The sequence below is a fragment of the Oncorhynchus mykiss genome, chromosome 23 (assembly GCF_013265735.2).
Source record: "Oncorhynchus mykiss isolate Arlee chromosome 23, USDA_OmykA_1.1, whole genome shotgun sequence".
Taxonomy (NCBI): domain Eukaryota; kingdom Metazoa; phylum Chordata; class Actinopteri; order Salmoniformes; family Salmonidae; genus Oncorhynchus; species Oncorhynchus mykiss.
This window is the reverse complement of record NC_048587.1, coordinates 28000606-28020134: the sequence shown is the minus strand read 5'-3', so window position 1 is coordinate 28020134 and position 19529 is coordinate 28000606. Positions and strand designations below refer to the sequence as shown.

At 40.8% G+C, this 19529-nt stretch overlaps 1 protein-coding gene across 5 annotated transcripts in view; it reads right to left on the bottom strand.

The window, feature by feature from the left end:
- Positions 1 to 18844, bottom strand: part of LOC110502528 (protein bicaudal C homolog 1-B) — a 76964-nt gene extending 58120 nt beyond the window's left edge. For 3 of the 5 annotated variants that reach the window (XR_002470343.2, XM_036960077.1, XM_036960078.1), the window contains exon 1: positions 17872 to 18706. Coding sequence is in view for 4 of the 5 variants with exons in the window: in XM_036960077.1 (XP_036815972.1) it covers positions 17872 to 18064 (193 nt within the window). In the remaining variant the exon portion in view is untranslated. The other 2 variants (XM_036960075.1, XM_036960076.1) reach the window with 2 other exon arrangements.
- Positions 18845 to 19529: the final 685 nt, after the last annotated feature.

Here is a 19529-nt window from a genome sequence, read left to right as displayed (position 1 = left end):
CATCTACTGTGTGTATGACACAAGTAATTTTTCCAACAATTGATTACAGACAGACTATTTCACTTATAATTCACTGTATCACAATTCCAGTGGGTCAGAAGTTTACACACACTAAGTTGACTGCCCCTTTAAAACAGCTTGGAAAATTCCAGAAAATTATGTCATGGCTTTAGAAGCTTCTGATAGGCTAATTGACATCATTTGAGTCAATTGGAGGTGTACCTGTGGATGTATTTCAAGGCCTACCTTCAAACTTAGTGCCTCTTTGCTTGACATCATGGGAAAAGCAAAAGACCTCAGATAAAATATTGTAGACCTCCACAAGTCTGGCTCATCCTTGGGAACCATTTCCAAATGCCTGAAGGTACAACATTCATCTGTACAAACAATAGTACGCAAGTATAAACACCATGGGACCATGCAGCCGCGATACAGCTCAGGAAGGAGACGAGTTCTGTCTCCTAGAGATGAACATACTTTGGTGCGAGAAGTGCAAATCAATCCCAGAACAAAAGCAAAGAACCTTGTGAAGATGCTGGAGGAAATGGGTACAAAACGATCTATATCCACAGTAAAACAGAGTCCTATATTGACGTAACCTGAAAGGCCGCTCAGCAAGGAAGAAGCCACTGCTCCAAACCACCATAAAAAAGCCAGACTACGGTTTGCAACTGTACATGGGGACAAAGATCATACCTTTTGTAGAAATGTCATTTGGTCTGATGAAACATTAAAACAAATCAAAATCTATTTGTCACATGTGCCGAATACAACTGGTGTAGACCTTACAGTGAAATGCTTACGTACAGGCTCTAACCAATAGTGCAAAAAAGGTGTTAGGTAAGTCAAGACATAAAACAACAGTAAAAAGACAGGCTATATACAGTAGCGAGGCTACATACAGACACCGGTTAGTCAGGCTGATTGAGGTAGTATGTACATGTTCAGTGCCTTGCGAAAGTATTCGGCCCCCTTGAACTTTGCGACCTTTTGCCACATTTCAGGCTTCAAACAAAGATATAAAACTGTATTTTTTTGTGAAGAATCAACAACAAGTGGGACACAATCATGAAGTGGAACGACATTTATTGGATATTTCAAACTTTTTTAACAAATCAAAAACTGAAAAATCGGGCATGCAAAATTATTCAGCTCCTTTACTTTCAGTGCAGCAAACTCTCTCCAGAAGTTCAGTGAGGATCTCTGAATGATCCAATGTTGACCTAAATTACTAATGATGATAAATACAATCCACCTGTGTGTAATCAAGTCTCCGTATAAATGCACCTGCACTGTGATAGTCTCAGAGGTCCGTTAAAAGCGCAGAGAGCATCATGAAGAACAAGGAACACACCAGGCAGGTCCGAGATACTGTTGTGAAGAAGTTTAAAGCCGGATTTGGATACAAAAAGATTTCCCAAGCTTTAAACATCCCAAGGAGCACTGTGCAAGTGATAATATTGAAATGGAAGGAGTATCAGACCACTGCAAATCTACCAAGACCAGGCCGTCCCTCTAAACGTTCAGCTCATACAAGGAGAAGACTGATCAGAGATGCAGCCAAGAGGCCCATGATCACTCTGGATGAACTGCAGAGATCTACAGCTGAGGTGGGAGACTCTGTCCATAGGACAACAATCAGTCGTATATTGCACAAATCTGGCCTTTATGGAAGAGTGGCAAGAAGAAAGCCATTTCTTAAAGATATCCATAAAAAGTGTTGTTTAAAGTTTGCCACAAGCCACCTGGGAGACACACCAAACATGTGGAAGAAGGTGCTCTGGTCAGATGAAACCAAAATTGAACTTTTTGGCAACAATGCAAAACGTTATGTTTGGTGTAAAAGCAACACAGCTCATCACCCTGAACACACCATCCCCACTGTCAAACATGGTGGTGGCAGCATCATGGTTTGGGCCTGCTTTTTTCTTCAGCAGGGACAGGGAAGATGGTTAAAATTGATGGGAAGATGGATGGAGCCAAATACAGGACCATTCTGGAAGAAAACCTGATGGAGTCTGCAAAAGACCTGAGACGGAGATGTCTTCCAACAAGACAATGATCCAAAACATAAAGCAAAATCTACAATGGAATGGTTCAAAAATCCAGACCTGAATCCAATCGAGAATCTGTGGAAAGAACTGAAAACTGCTGTTCACAAATGCTCTCCATCCAACCTCACTGAGCTCGAGCTGTTTTGCAAGGAGGAATGGGAAAAAATGTCAGTCTCTCGATGTGCAAAACTGATAGAGACATACCCCAAGCGACTTACAGCTGTAATCGCAGCAAAAGGTGGCGCTACAAAGTATTAACTTAAGGGGGCTGAATAATTTTGCACGCCCGATATTTCAGTTTTTGATTTGTTAAAAAAGTTTGAAATATCCAATAAATGTCGTTCCACTTCATGATTGTGTCCCACTTGTTGTTGATTCTTCACAAAAAAATACAGTTTTATATCTTTATGTTTGAAGCCTGAAATGTGGCAAAAGGTCGCAAAGTTCAAGGGGGCCGAATACTTTCGCAAGGCAATGTAGATATGGTTAAAGTGATTATGCATATATGATGAACAGAGAGTAGCAGTAGCGTAAAAGAGGGGTTGGCGAGTGGTGGGTGGCGGGACACAATGCAGATAGCCCGGTTAGCCAATGTGCGGGAGCACTGGTTGGTCGGCACAATTGAAGTAGTATGTACGTGAATTTATAGTTAAAGTGACTATGCACATATGATAGACAGAGAGTAGCAGCAGCGTAAAAACAGGGGTTGGGGGGAGGCACACAATGCAAATAGTCAGAGTAGCCATTTGATTAGCTGTTCAGAAGTCTTATGGCTTGGGGGTAAAAACTGTTGAGAATATTTTTTGTCCGAGACTTGGCACTCCAGTACCGCTTGCCATGCGGTAAAAGAGAACAGTGGCTGGGGTCTTTGACAATTTTTAGAGCCTTCCTCTGACACTGCCTGGTGTAGAGGTCCTGGATGGCAGGCAGCTTAGCCCCAGTGATGTACTGGGCCTTACGCATTACCCTCTGTAGTGCCTTGCAACCAGTCAGAATGATCTCGATATTGCAACTGTAGAACCTTTCGAGGATCTCAGAAACCATGCCAAATCATTTTAGTTTCCTGGGGGGGAAATAGGCTTTGTCGTGCCCTCTTCACGACTGTCTTGGTGTGTTTGGACCATTCTAGTTTGTTGTTGATGTAGACACCAATGAACTTGAAGCTCTCAACCTGCTCAACCTGCTCCAGCTACAGCTCCGTCGATGAGAATGGGGGTGTGCTCGGTCCTCCTTTTCCTGTTGTCCACAATCATCTCCTTAGTCTTGGTTACGTTGAGGGATAGGTTGTTATTCTGGCATCACACGGCCAAGTCTCTGACCTCCTCCCTATAGGCTGTCTTGTCGTTGATCAGGCCTACCACTGTTGTGTCGTCTGCATACTTGATGGAGTTGGAGTCGTGTCTGGCCATGCAGTCATGGGTGAACAGGGAGTACAGGAGGGGACTGAGCACGCACCCCTGTGGAGCTCCAGTGTTGAGGATCAGCGCGGCAGATGTGTTGCTACCTACCCTCACCACCTGGGCGAGACCCGTCAGGAAGTCCAGGATCCAGTTGCAGAGGGAGGTGTTTAGTCCCAGGATCCATAGCTTAGTGATTAGCTTTGAGGGTACTATGGTGTTGAACGTTGAGTTGTAGTCAATGAATAGCATTCTCACATAACTGTTCATTTTATCCAGGTGGGAAATGGCAGTGTGGAGTGCAATAGAGATTGCATCATCTGTGGATCTGTTTGGGCGGTATGCAAATTGGAGTGTGTCTAAGGTTTCTGGGATAATGGTGTTGATGTGAGCCATTACCAACCTTTTAAAGCACTTCATGGCTACGGACGTGAGTGCTACGGGTCTGTAGTCATTTAAGCAGGTTGCCTTCGTGTTCTTGGGCACAGTGGCTATGGTGAACTGTTTGGCCATAATGACCATTGATATGTTTGGAGGAAAAAGGGGGAGGATTGCAAGCCGAAGAACACCATCCCAAACCATGAAGCACGGAGGTGGCAGCATCATGTTGTGAGGTGGCAGCATCATGTTGTGGGGGTGCTTTGCTGCAGGAGGGACTGGTGCACTTCACAAAATAGATGGCATCATGACAGAGGAAAATTATGTGGATATATTGAAGCAACATCAAGACATCAGTCAGGAAGTTAAAGCTTGGTCGCAAATGGGACTTCCAAATAGACAATGACCCCAAACATACTTCCAAAGTTGTAGCAAAATGGCTGAAGGAAAACAAAGTCAAGGTATTGGAGTGGCCATCACAAACCCCTCACCTCAATCCTAGAGAAATGTTGTGCAGAACTGAAAAAGCATGTGCAAGTAAGGAGGCCTACAACCTGACTCAGTTACACCAGCTCTGTCAGGAGGAATGGGTCAAAATTCATCCAACTTATTGTGGGAAGCTTGTGGAAGGCTACCCGAAACGTTTGATCCAAGTTAACCAATTTAAAGGCAATATACTCAATTAGTATTTGGTAGCATGTAAACTTCTGACCCACTGGGAATGTGATGAAAGAAATGAAAGCTGAAGTAAATCATTCTCTCTACTATTATGCTGACATTTCACATTCTTAAAATAAAGTGGTGATCCTAACTGACCTGAAACAGGGAATTTTTACTAGGATTAAATTTCAGGAATTGTGACAAACTGAGTTTAAATGTATTTGGCTAAGGTGTATGTAAACTTCCGACTTAAACTGTACATTTCAATATGTGTACCTACTTTTTAAGTAAATATCTGCTGTCAACTTGTGCAATACGTTAGGTGAAATGAAGAACAGGATCTTTATCTCCTGTCACAATTTTCCGTTGGGACTGCCGGTAAACTTCCTCATTCACGTGGTTTATGAGCTGGGATCTTATCAATAAATAAAAGGCACAAAATTGCTGAGGGTTCACAAGGAGGGCATGTGTTAAGCTGTATTGTTGCATCACCTTCTGGGATAAAAAACATGGAAAATAAAACAAAACACTAAGTGAGAATAGGCATTGGCTTGACATGTCAAAGTGGACAGGGATGAAAAATAAGTGTCATACTCTCACAAGGCTTTAGCAGTGGAATTATTAAGTTTGGAGCTTTTTGGGGCATGAAAAGTAAGGAAAACCCAAAGGCACCAGCTAAAACTCTAAATCATTAGGCCTGGTGAGACAAATCCTGATGGGGCAGCAGTAACAGAGTGACTTAAGCACAGATGATATTGGGGTATAGACTAGAAGAGCAAGGCTTTGGTAGCCTACTTAGTGTGTTTATGTTTTAGAACTAAAGCGAAACACAAAACTATCTTTGCTTTGACACAAATAGTAAAAAAATAAATACTAAATGACCAGTAATCACCGGTTTAAAAAGAGAAGGACCATTAATACAAGGTAAATTAATACTTATGGTGGCTTAATTATCAACAGCTAATATATCACAGATACAAGGAAATCAATGTCAGCATATTAAGACTGAGATGGATCTGCCAAATGCTGGAGCAAACAAATTCTAGGTTCTGAACCTCTGAAATGTCAGATTTCTGTCCAAACTCACGTGTGCACTTGTGAGCGGTTTGTATGTCCTTAGGCCAAGTCTGAACGAACTACTACCACTCACAGATAGAATGGAGTGGAATATAGAAAGAGCAGGATGTTTTCTCACCATGATTCTCCACCAACCAGAGGCTCTCAAGCTGAACAATATGAACTTCAGTACCTATCAGCTGATTCAACATGGACCCGACAAAGTGTGCATATAGGGAAGTATTTTTAAAACACACCTGCATACATGCCTAACTGCGCACTCCCCCACATGCACATACACACTTTAGTTATTGCTTAAGACAAAAAATAATTCACCAGTCATTAATGTGCTGCATGCAATTTTACGCCGTTTCAATCTTGCCATCCCCATCCTTCTCTCTGAGAGATGATATGACAGTGGGTTAAGATGGATCTACATGTAAACCCATAATAAAGCACCACTGGAATGTTTAGGCAGGACGATAAACAGAAGGATGAGTCACTGACAAGCCTGTTCAAATAAATCTACTCTAAATGAGCAGGATCAAAGACCTGATATTTTCATCCAGTCTACAGTATCACCTTATAACAGACAGGTTGCTGGCAGCACTTGAGTGGGAAATCAAAATGAAAACAGATACAGAGAGTATTATTTAGTCTCTTCTTCTGTGGTCCATAGACAAACCATCACACAGGTTTGCATCCATTCACTAAACTTCAGTTGCCAAGTAGGTCTCAACTCCCACACTATGAACACAAGTAAGGACAGTAAACACAGAAGAACCAGGGAAGTAGTAGCAGTGTTTCGCCTAGATTTATTTAGCAGCGGCGCAACGCTGAAAGATGCACTTTTAAGATCAGAGTGACAAGTTACAACATTGAATTGCCCGAGAAACCTCCTGTAATCCTGGAAGTGTAGCCAACCCTTTAAATATATGTACAGTGCACTCAAAAAAGTATTCAGACCCCTTGACTTTTTCCACATTTTGTTACATTACAGCCTTATTCTAAAATTGATTAAATAGTTTTTTTCCCCTCATCAATCTACAAACAATACACCATAATGAAAAAACAGGTTTTTGGATTTTCTCTCTCAATTTATTACAAATATTTTAAATTAAAATATCAAATGTACATAAGTATTCATACCCTTACTCAGTACTTTGTTGAAGCACTTTTGGCAGCGATTACAGCCTTGAGTCTTCTTGGGTATGACGCTACAAGCTGGGCACACCTGAATTTGGGGAGTTTCTCCCATTCTTCTCTGTAGATCCTCTCAAGCTCTGTCAGGTTCTACACAGCTATTTTCAGGTCTTTCTAGAAATGTTCCATCGGGTTCAAGTCCGGGCTCTGGCTGGGCCACTCAAGGACATCCTTCCATTTAATAATTATGGAGGCCATTGTGTTCTTGGGGACCTTTGATGCTGCAGACATTTTTTTCGTACCGTTCCCCAGATCTGTGCCTCGACACAATCCTGTCTCAGAGCTCTAGGGACAATTCCTTCGACCTCATGGCTTGGTTTTTGCTCTCTAAATCATGTCAAATCAATTTAATTTACCACAGGTGGACTACAATCAAGTTGTAGAGACATCTCAAGGATGAGCTCAATTTTGAGTCTCATATCAAAGGGTCTGAATAGTTATGTAAATAAGGTATCTGATTTTTATTTTAAAGAAATTAGCATACATTTCTAAGAACCTGTTTTATCTTTGTCATTATGGGGTATTGTGTGTAGATTGAGCAACATTTTTTATTTAATCCATTTTTAGAAATAAGGTTGTAACGTAACAACATTTGGAAAAAGTAAAGGGATCTGAATTCTTTCCGAATGTACTGTATGCCCCAGGAAGACCCAAGCCCTTATTGTGTTCCTGTCCAGAACGCAGACTGCTGTCATCTCCAAATGGCTCCTTTCACAGGGAATAAAAGTATGTGCAGTTGCCAGGCAACTGTGAAATAATAAATACATAAATAAACAAACTCCCAGATGTGTAATGTTGCAGTGGAGTTGACATAGTGCCAGTACTGGACTCAGTTACCAAGGTCATCAGGTTGAGAAAATATGATACAGAGCTTACACAACTCACAACTCAACATCCATAAACACTAGACAGTTTAAGACATGTGACATAAACAATTAAAAATAAAACGCACTGCTAACGAAATTGTTCCTTTTCCCAACTATAAATACAAGACAAATGGGCAATTCCACAGTGACGGAATTACTCTGACACTCAGACATTTCACTTTAAAAAAAAGGTATGACAAACAAAAAACATTGATTTCAAAAAGTTCAACAAACTATATACAAACTCTATGCACAATGACAACTTCGAACAATTTACAAAGTAAAAAAAAATATTACTGGAAAAAATTTGCAGATACATTTTTCAAACAGAATTACAGTAAAATCTCCCTCAGTTTTATTCTGTTATCAAAGTTTGTATCATCTGCACAGTTTTTCCTGTAAATGTGTTTTTGTAAAATATTCTGTGGAAATTGTTGAAAGTACTCCTTGTCCATGGAGTATGGTTTGTTAAACTTTGAAAATCAATGGTTTTTGTTTGGTATACATTTTAAAGCGAAAATCTGAGTTTCAGCATAAATCCATTACCATGGAATTGCCCATAACAAAAAATAGGAGACAAACAATAAAACATATCTACAACCAGTGAGTCAGTCTGTTGGTTTAATTGCTAAGTAAAAGGCAAGATAATCAGGTGAAGGAATTATGCGTTATCACATCCTGGGCATCTGGGTATTTTCCCATTTCACCCCCATGTGTGAATTGTGAGTGAGTTGTTGCAAACTTTCCAGAAACATTTCACAACCTGAGCATTCTCCTAGTACCTGGTATGTAGTGTGAGATCTAGCTCCATCAGAGGGGCTGGAGGAGTGTGTCTCACCCCAAACTTCTTGTTTTGCATTTTATAGCAGCCGTAAAACAGACAGAATGTAAATCTGCACTTTGAAGGTGCAGAAGAAAAAGGGCTTTGAGTGAAGTAAAAAAAAAAAAAAAAAAAAAACAGGTATTCATTTCACCTCATTTACAGTTCCAGAAGCAGAGAAATGGGTCAGAGAGCTCAAGTTAAATCAGACCATTGAAATACAATTCCAGGTTTTATTTTCATGAGTAAAGAAACAGGTTTTTCCACAAGACCCAAGCTAAATTATATTAGGGGATCTTGAAAGCTTCATTATGCTTTGGAGATAGGACTTAAAAGTTAAACATAATTGTATCACCATTTTTCCAGAAAAGGTTGGAAGAGAGGGGAACTACAGTATACAGAAGGCACAGATCCAGATAAAATAACAGTATGGTTAGAAAATTCATTAAATCATTTTTAATCACATACCGTTTTGGCATAATGTATGCTTCCCACGATGTTGAGAAGCACTGCACTGCGTGCTGTTAAAGCTCCAATTATTTTATTCTACTATGGTATATTTAGGTTTACACAACTTTGAGCTCCCTCAAGATCCATTACAGTAACGTCCACAGTAAACACCACTTAAAATAGCCCATTAGTTTAATAGTATATGACTTTGTACCTTTTCAATGTCTGACAGCATGTGGTTCTGGAGGTTAAAACAACAGGCCTGTGTTCTCCTGCAGTAGAGAGAGAGCCTACAGCACATTCCCCACACGACACTCACTTCCTGTCAAAAGCTCTTACTCAGCACCAAGGAGGAAGACAAGAATGGGGGCCTGTATACACACGCACACTCCACACTGTTTCAAGACAGAATGTGGACATGTGCAGCAGAGAGGAGACATACCCTTTTTTGGCATTTTGACCCAGTTTGTGAGTCTGCCTTTTTCCATACAGAATCAGTTTTACATACGAGCTCAGCATCAACGTACTCTGTTCTATTCCTATTGGGCGAGAGTGGGTAATGTTGCAGGGCATGGACTACTTGGTGTCACTGTACAGTTAGTTATTGTTACAGGCTTTGTTTTTTCCATTTATGTTTTGTGGTTGGACTTTAGCACGTATAGCTCATTGGCCCGTGGGGCGCACCAACTGGTGTCACCTCGTTGGTCAGTGTGTGTTACACCTGTGCTGGTTGCCATCATTGGTGGGAGGGTATTTCACCCGTGCTGGCCTAGGTGCTGTTTAAGAGTGGCTGGCCCAGTGCTCCAGTTGTCTTGAGAGATGTGGAAGGTCAACACCTTTATTTGGCTCTCCCTATTTTGATTTCTAGACAAACAATCCTTTATCCAAATCCCCTGGTTTCGTTTTGCACAACTTTTTTGTTTTGCTTCCTGTCTTTAACTTTAGTGTTTTTCTTTTGTTTGCCTCTTATTGGGCAAATTTAGTGGGCGCTCAGTGGACACCCCCAAGAGTGTATTTCAGAACCCCTCCTGTTTCATTTTGGTTTCTGGTCAGGTGACTCTGTTCCCCTTTCTGTTTGAGCAACATTTTTGGTTCTTGCTGAGGAACATGACACTAATGACATTTGGTTAGCATGAAATGAACAATAAAATGTAAGGTCTCCAAATACACATCTGTTTACCTTGCTTGTAACTATGGAAACTACTCATACATGGACATATTCACATTTGTTTTTAGAAAACGCTTTCCCACACTGGAGTGAATAAAAATCCTCTTATTATACTGAACAAAAAGATACAGTTCATATAAAGGAAATCAGTCAATTAGGTCCTAATCTAGGGATTTCACATGACCGGGAAGACAGATATGCATCTGTTGGTCAAAGATACCTTGAAAAAAGGTAGGGGTGTGGATCAGAAAACCAGTCAGTATCTGGTGTGACCACCATTTGCCTCATGCAGCAAGACATCCCTTTCGCATTGAGTTGATCAGGCTGTTGATTGTGGCCTGTGGAATGTTGTCCCACTCCTCTTCAATGGCTGTGCGACGTTGCTGGATATTGGCAGGAAATGGAACACGCTATCATACACTCGATCCAGAGCATCCCAAACATGCTCAATCTGTGACATGTCTGGTGAGTTTGCAGGACATGGAAGAACTGGGACATTTTCAGCTTGCAGAAATTGTGTACAGATCCTTGCGACATCATCATGCTGAAACATGAGGTGATGGCGGCGGATGAATGGCACGACAATGGGACTCAGGATCTCATCACGGTATCTCTGTGCATTCAAATTGCCATCGATAAAATGCAGTTGTGTTCATGGTCTGTAGGTTATGCCTGCCCATACCATAACCCCACCGGCATGGGGGTACCATTTTCACAAGGTTGACGTCAGCAAACCGTTCGCCCACACAATGCCTTAAATGTGGTCTGCGGTTGTGAGGCCGGTTGGAAGTACTGCCAAATTCTCTAAAACAATGTTGGGAGGGACAGCTTATGGTAGAGAAATTAATATTAAATTCTCTGCCGACAGCTCCGGTAAACTTTCTCGTGACATCTGTGGCAATGTGTTGTGTAACAAAACTGCACATTTTAGAGTGGCCTTTTATTGTCCCCAGCACAATGTGCACCTGTGTAATGACCATGCTGTTTAATCAGCTTCTTGATATGCCACACCTGTCAGGTGGATGGATTATCTTGGCAAAAATGCTCACTAACAGGGATGTAAACAAATTTGTGCACAACATTTGAGAGAAAGAAGCTTTTTGTGCATACGGAACATTTCTGTGATCTTTTATTTCAGCTCATGAAACATGGGACCAACACTTTACATGTAGCTTTTATATTTTTATAGAACTCCACACCACATTCAAGTTCTTCCTGCACCAAAGTACTTGAGGTAAGGTGACCAGAGTTTGGAAATTATATGCACAAGAAAAAAAAAGTGGAAAAAATGATTTGTTTTTATTAATTATAGCACAGATATGTACTAACCCATCCACAGTTCTCGTTATCTTATCCTTTCTAGTAATTATAGAATCACCCATGTTTTGTAGCCAATGCTGGGCATGTTGTTCATGTGGTGGTTAAAATGTAGCCCATCACTGATCAAACATTCTCAGAAGGTCTCATAAGGTCTGAACAAACGAGTTTTACATACAAATTTGATTGGACACAGGGTTTGATTATTTAAATATCAGCCTCAATTTAACTTCCAGAGTTGCTTTTTTCATTCTGAGAGCTAATCAGTGACATTTCCGGGGATGCTCGAACTCGGGACAGGCCACCAAAATCGGGGACTTACCCCGGAAATCAAGGATGTCTGGTCATCCTAACTTGAGGGCTACAGACAGTTTGACACCTTACAATCATTAATGGATTTAAAACAGGTAATGCATTGACAGGAAATTTGAGGCATTTCAATATGACCATGTCATTTTATTTAGAAGTAGGGCACTAAAACAAATTGTAATAATCTGTAACGGAGGTTCTCCATGGTCAGGGGACTTTTATTATTATTCAGCTCATTATTTCCCATAATTCTTCGGGAAAAGGATCTGATCCAAACTGGTAGGGAAAATATGCCACATACCCACTAACACTGTTTAGGCCTATTTCCTTCTAATGTGGTGATGTACAGTGTAGTCATCATGATGTTTCTGGATAACTGTTTCTCTCCGACAACAACCCCTACTCTCCTCCAACTTAAAATCTTACACACTCCCTTCAGCTCAAAAACTCTGATACAGATAGCAGGGGAAACAGACAAAACAGAGGACACTATAAATACGTGTATATCCTCAGCCCCACTTAGTATACACGTATCAATTCAGTTAGAAGTGATATAATGCCTCTCAAAGTAAAAAAAAGTCTTGACATACAGTAGATCCGTGTGTGTGAACGTGTTGGAGAAAATATGTATTTCAACACCTCATGACCATCTGGAACAACAGATACTGGCTTAATGGATTTTATAGGGAGGATTGGAAAGAAGTCACACTGCAATGCAAGCCAAGAGAGACCTATGTATGGCTATTCAGATAAGATGTCTTATTACTTCACAAAATAAAAACACACATTCCTAAGAGTTTTTTTTTTTACTACTCTAAATGAAGACTTCCAAAACTTCTCAAGGCTGGAGGTTGAGATGGGAGGAAATGTTGTTAAGCACCTTTAAAACATTAGCAAGGCTTTATACAGATCCTTGTCCTTTTGCATAGTGCAGGTTACACAAGTTTCAAAAACAACGGGAGTCCAGAGATACGGTCACAGACAATAAAACCTGGAGTAAACATATACTGGAAGTTCCCACACAATGATTTCATTATGGGTCAAACTCTGGGCTGTGTCCACTTCAGGACAGAGTCCCACATCAACAAAGCCCTCTCCTCTAATGAAAACAGAGCCAGATGTTACAACGCTGACGATAACATGTAAGGACCAATCAGAGCATCCTAAACAGGCTTGGAGGTACATATACAGTGCATTCGAAAAGTATTCAGAGCCCTTCCCTTTTCCACATTTTGTTACATTACAGCCTTATTCTAAAATTGATTCCATTGTTTCCCCCCCCCCTCAATCTAAACACAATACCCCATAATAACAAAGTGAAAACAGGTTTTTACAATCTTTGCAAAATGACAAATTAAAAAAGGGAGGTGACCAAGAACCCGATGGTCACTCTGACAGAACTCCAGTTCCTCTGTGGAGATGGGGGAACCTTCCAGAAGGACAACCATCTCTGCAGCACTCCATCAATCAGGCCTCTATGGTAGAGTGACCAGCGGAAGCCACTCCTCAGTAAAAAGGCACATGACAGCCCGCTTGGAGTTTGCCAAAAGGCACCTAAAGGACTCTCAGATTCTCTGTTCTGATGAAGCTGAGATTGAACTCTTTGGCCTGAATGCCAAGCCTCACATCTGGAGGAAACCTGCCACCATCCCTACGATGAAGCATGGGGGTGACAGCATCATGCTGTGGGGATGTTTTTCAGCAGCAGGGATTGGGAGACTAGTCAGGATTGAGGGAAAGCTGAACGGAGCAAAGTACGTAGAGATCCTTGACGAAAACCTGCTCCAGAGCGCTCAGGACCTCAGACCGTGGTGAAGGTTCAACTTCCAACATGACAATGACCCTAAGCACACAGCCAAGACAACGCAGGAGTGGCTTTGGGACAAGTCTCTAAATGTCCTTGAGTGGCCCAGCCAGAGTCCGGATTTGAACCCAATATTACTTCTCTGGAAAGACCTGACAATAGCTGTGCAGCAACGTTCCCCATCCAACCTGACAGAGCTTGAGAGAATCTTCTGAGAAGAATGGGAGAAACTCCCCAAATACAGCTTGTAGCATCATACCTAAGAAGATTTGAGGCTGTAATCGCTGCCAAAGGTGCTTCAACAAAGTACTGAGTAAAAGGGTCTGATTACTTATGTAAATGTAATATATTTCTGTTTTTTTTATAAAGATAAAAAAAAGGTTTTTGCTTTGTCATTATGGGGTATTGTCTATTGATGGGGGGGGGGGGGGGGGGGCGATTTAATACATTTTAGAATAAGGCATAACAAAACGTGGAAAAAGTCACGGGGTCTGAATACTGCTTAATGCACTGGTTAATTGTGCATATATACATTTTTAAAAACACAAGGATACTCTTACTAATGTTGAAGAAAGAATGTCTTTAAAAAAAATTACAAGCCCCATGGGATAGAGTACATCCTGGAACTCCACCAGATAAGAGGTAGTAGATAAAGGCTATTGCTGTTTCACGGTTGAGATTGTATGACCACTCACCCTGAACCACTTAGATTCTCAATAGGATTGCCTTAATTCCTTACATCCTTTCCTCCCCTCCTTTTTGAAAAAGGTGAAAGGTAATCGAGGAGGAAACAAATACACTTGTATAAAATTAAAACTATCCTTTTCCACTAGGGACATTTATGGTTACAGAGGTGAAATCCTCAAATACATGTATAACGTGGTTAAAAAAAGAAATGTAACTAGTTATGCTAGACATTTTATTGATAAAACAAGTAGTAATGTAAATGTATGCATGCTTTTCTCCTGAGAGTACAACAGCTGTTTCAAAGGGGGTGTGGCAGATTTCTAAATTATTCCACCAGAGGCACTCGAGGAGAGGAGCAAACTCCTCTGTTTACCTATTAACAAATTGACACGCTCATACATATGGCGACCACTTATCGGTTTTCGGGTCAAGGAGGAAAAGAAGAAGGGATGAGGAGGATTGACTTCTCCCAATTGAGAAAAGGCCAATGACTGACCAGAGATGGAAACAAAGAGTAATATTCACTTCATGCCATGGGCTGAATGTTAACGTGGAGAATTCCTGCCATGGTCATAGAAGGCACTAGAAAACAACATGTTAAAGAGATTGCCTCTGTGCACGCACACACACGCACAACGTTGCATACAGTATGTCCGGCAGACTTGGGTTTAGGGACGCCCTCTTGTTAAGTTGTTTTCCTGGAAAAGGCAGGGATGACATGGAGCTTTAAGGAATGCAGAGCAGCGTAGCAGCAACGGGGCCACAACCAGGTGGAGCTGAGCTGGAAGTGAGTGTGAGTGTGTGAGAGAGACAGAGAAATGGGGGTTACTTTAAAACCAGCTGCCATAATTCCTGTATACAAAAGACAAACTGCATATTTTCTTTTAACCAAAAAAAGAAAACAAGGCCATTAAATTAAATTAACAAAGAGTGCATCCTCAAAATCCTCAGGCTCGCCAGAATTTAAGAGCAGGTTTGATAACTGTGCTCCAATTAAACAATGATTTTTACTATAACGTCCACCCAAACAGACCTGGATTATATTGGGCACACATACACTGAGGAGAGGCTTAGAGCATGAAACATTCAACAGATATTAACTCATCATAATCAAAAGAGTACTGTAATGAAAAAGAAAATAATCAAGGGAGAGTAGAGCAAACAGAATCCCACTGACTAGACATCTTCATATCCAACAGGATAAGAAAGAACAGTCAAGACAGACTAAGGCATGGGTTGTCTTGTGTCAAGCTGAATATGAAACCCCTTGTTTTGTATGATATTATTTGAGCTTTCATGGGTTGTTTTCATTGGGATGATTATCTCATATCTTGTTAATGTTCCCCGTATGGTCTCCTTTGGCTGTTTCTCCAGCCGATGGCGACTCACTATCTTCATGTGGGATTGATAGAGAATCTTCTTCAGTTACATAACGCTGGAATCTTCCTCTACAAGATTGTGTGTTGCAATAACGGATGATGGTCTCATCCTTTACACACTCCTAGGGACGTCTCATTAGAGACTGACCACACACAAACCTGACATCAGTCATTTAACTGTTCACTGACATGACAGTGACAGAGATTGATGATTAGATAGGAGAGTGAAAGAAATTATCACCACCTGGAAAACTATAACATTGGATGCAGGTCTGCTTTGTATCTCAGCCAGATCTATGATATAGGTTTGTACAGTACAGAAAATAGACTATATGATCTATTAACTAAAATGGTCTTCATAGACACTTTTAATGAGGTTAAATAAGCATAAAAAAAATGTAGGCTTTTACAATGGTGATGCTACCAATGACCAGGACATATTTGTAGGATAGTTTGGTCTCATTAAGGGTTCTTACTGAGAGAAGTGTTTTTGCCAGCTATTGAGGAAGGTAAAACTTGAGTCATGACCATAACACACACTTGCTCATAGCGACTCCCATTGGTTGAGTCGTGTGCATGCTCCTCAACTGCTGACCACAGCACAAACATTATTGATGCATGTGTGCTGACCATAGCCGTGGGAAGTAGTTTGGGTGCGGCGTTGCTGTGTTTTGCTGAGGGGGTGGGGTGGGGTAGAGCTGTAGAAACATTACTGAAGACGTCTATATCGGTCTGCTAATACAGGACTAGTAAAGGCCAAGTGCACTACTTTTTTGAAAAAATTGAAACTAAATGTATTCTGAACAAAAATATAAATGCACCATGTAAAGTGTTGGTCCCATGTTTCATTAACTGAAGCAAAAGTTATCAGAAATGTTCCATACACACGAAAAGCTTATTTATCTAAAATGTAATGCACTCACAAGTAACCCGGATGGCGCTGGGCCAATTGTACGCTGCCCAATGAGTCTCCCGGTCGCAGCCGGCTGTGACAGAGCCTGGACTCGAACCCAGAATCTCTAGTGGCACAGCTAGCACTGCCTTAGAATACTGCGCCACTCGGGAGGCCCCAGCGTTTGTAAATTGGGTCTGATAATTATCTGTACAAAACCGTTAATCTGATAGTACTTGTGGAATATACAAATACTTGATGTTTTCCAGGTTCTTGAAATACTTTGCAAATGCAACTTACTTCTATGTGAAAACTGAAATGGTCTACTCTTCCTTTTCCATTTTAGTAGATGCTCTTATCCAGTGCATACATTTTCATACTTTTCCGTACTGATCCCCCATGGTAATCAAACCCACAATCATAGCATTTCAAGCGCCATGCTCTACCAAATGAGCCACATCATCGTCACAAACCACTTGATGTCTCAATGTCCTTAAACATTGTATTGTGCATTGTTATTCTTCATGGTGATGGAAAGTCTCAGGGTACAAACCTACATGACCATACAGTAGTGTACATTTGCATTACGTGGTTTGTAAGGATGGTAAATTAATACTGCAGTAGTGTTTGTTTGATCAAGAAAACATTTGAATTTAATGTGGATGTTGTCTTTTCCCATAACTTTGCACCTTTTGATGTAAATGTTTGAGGAATTATTTGTATTTTGTCTGAATACCATTAGAATGACAATCGCAGAGAAAGGGACAGGGCAACAACTCTTACAATTCCACCTATTGAATATTTATTTTTTTGCTCCTGCTACAGAGTCTAATATCAGTCTGCTAATATTAGTAAAGGCCCAGTGCACTACTTTTGTGAAGAAAAATAAATATATATATCATTTTTAACAGGGGGTGTTGCAGCACCCCTACTTCCCGCTGCTATAGAGGTGACCGTGACCACACGTAACAATGCTAAACTTAAGTCTAAATTAAATAACTAGTGTTGCATAAACTATTGTACCGTGTCTATAAAGTTTGTTTTGATTGAGGCAACGTTCTATATCTGACTATATGCCCATCCTAGGGGGAAAAAATACGATATGACATTGATTATATCTCAATTCCATCCCAGCAGAAGCCACAATGTCTAGTTGCTTTCTGTGGTCAAAAGAAAGTACAAAGAAATGTTTCAAATGGTGACAAAAAAAATGTGCTGGACAGTCTAACGCTACAAAGTAATACATAGGCCTACAAATGACTGGACACGAAAATAAGCAACTGAATGTGGAGGAGAAAACTACAAATACCATATGAAGAGTAAAACATCGTTTTTGGAAGCATACCGTTGGCATCATTCCCATTCTCAAAACAAAGGAATGTTTTAAACTTTTGCAAAACATGGCAAAAATATCTGTATTTCTTTCTTTACCTAATAACATGATTTCCAGTTTCTTGCGGTCCACTCGAAATCTCTCCTCCGTCCACTCCGGGTCTGGTAAGGCATGGGGTCCGCTCAAGTCATCCTCGGACCCGGGGACCGGGGAGTCAGTACTACGCTCGCTATTTGAGCCCTGGTCCGACTGTTGCAAGTATCCGCTCAGGGAGTCGCACTGGGTAGCCATTGCGCTGCACAGCAACGTTTCCAATGGCCACTGCGTTTCTAAAAAAAAAAGTAAACTACCACGTTGTGGATTGTAAAACCTACTTTCCCTTATTTATCTATCACTTTGAGATTTTGTCCAGACTCATTGTTGCGCATTGACTTCTTCCTCGACCGTTTCCTCGAGCCCCTCTGTTTTCCCCATTGAGTGGCGGTTTGGTTTGCTGAGTCTAGAACACAAGTAAAGTTTCAGGTGTCAGACACAACTCCAATATGTGGGACTCCTCCCAAATGTAGTTTCTTTGGCATGTACTATTAATTTCTCTCATTTGTCCCAATCAACAGGTTTATTTTCCATTGACCCAGGTTTATCCGACAAAAACGTCGCAAAAAAAAAACATTTGAAAATGTGTAACGAAGATAGGTATAGGAGGAATGTTCTATAGATCGACAACATTTCTATTCGTTCGGGAGGTGTTCATCTTCTTTTGTCTAATTTTTTTCATTGCGCCAAATTATGATGTAAACGGTGTTTTCGAATAAATTAGGATTGCCGAATAATTTTGAAGGTACGCAGGTCACATGATGTCAACAAGTATCCTACCCTAACTGTAAAGCTCCACTCCACATTGAATTCTAAGGGTTGAGGGATTGATTGAAATTTACAGAATGGTTACCTGGTGGAAAATGGGGGCGGGTCATGCTTTTTCAATTTCAATCAAGGGGAGGATTTAGTATTTTTGTTCAATCTAGTTCAGGGGAAGGTCGTGTAATTTATTCTCAGTGTTTTAGAATCAGTTACTAATTAGGCTATAAATTGATGTGTGCTCGATGTTGCCCCTCATCTCTGATTCTCAGCTGGTACTGCAATGTCAAGTGCGCCTATAGGCTATTTCGTGTGTTCTCAATCAAGTGATTCATTGCCTATATGCTACGGAATGCATGCTCGGGAAAAGCACAGAGCAAAATTATATTTCTATTATAGCTGCTGGGATGGTGTAAATGACATGATGAGGAGGACCGAAGGTCAGCATTGATAGCTTGTTACTACTATAATTTATTTGATTAAAATCAATAGGTTTCTTGCCCATTATGTATTTATCAGGGTTATTGACCTCACAATAAGCCAGATTCGAGTAACTTACATTTTAGTGCTGAAACATGAAGCAGCAGCAGCTATGCCACAATCAATCTGCCTGTTTGACAGATTCAATTAGGCTGCTATATCCATAGATTTGTCGGTCAATTCCGCCTCTGTGTCAGTGAAGGGCTGTAAGTTAAAAACCAAGACTCAAATTGATGGGGTAAGAGAGGGTATGTCATAGGCCTACCTTTTATTAAAGAAAATGGCAAAAAGCACACGCCTATCCCTTGTTAGCTTAAGATTTGGAAGAAAATAAAACGGATCAGAATATACAAAGTGATCTATAACAGTTATTTAGGGTGGCAGGTAGCCTAGTGGTTAGAGTGTTGAGCCAGTAACCGAA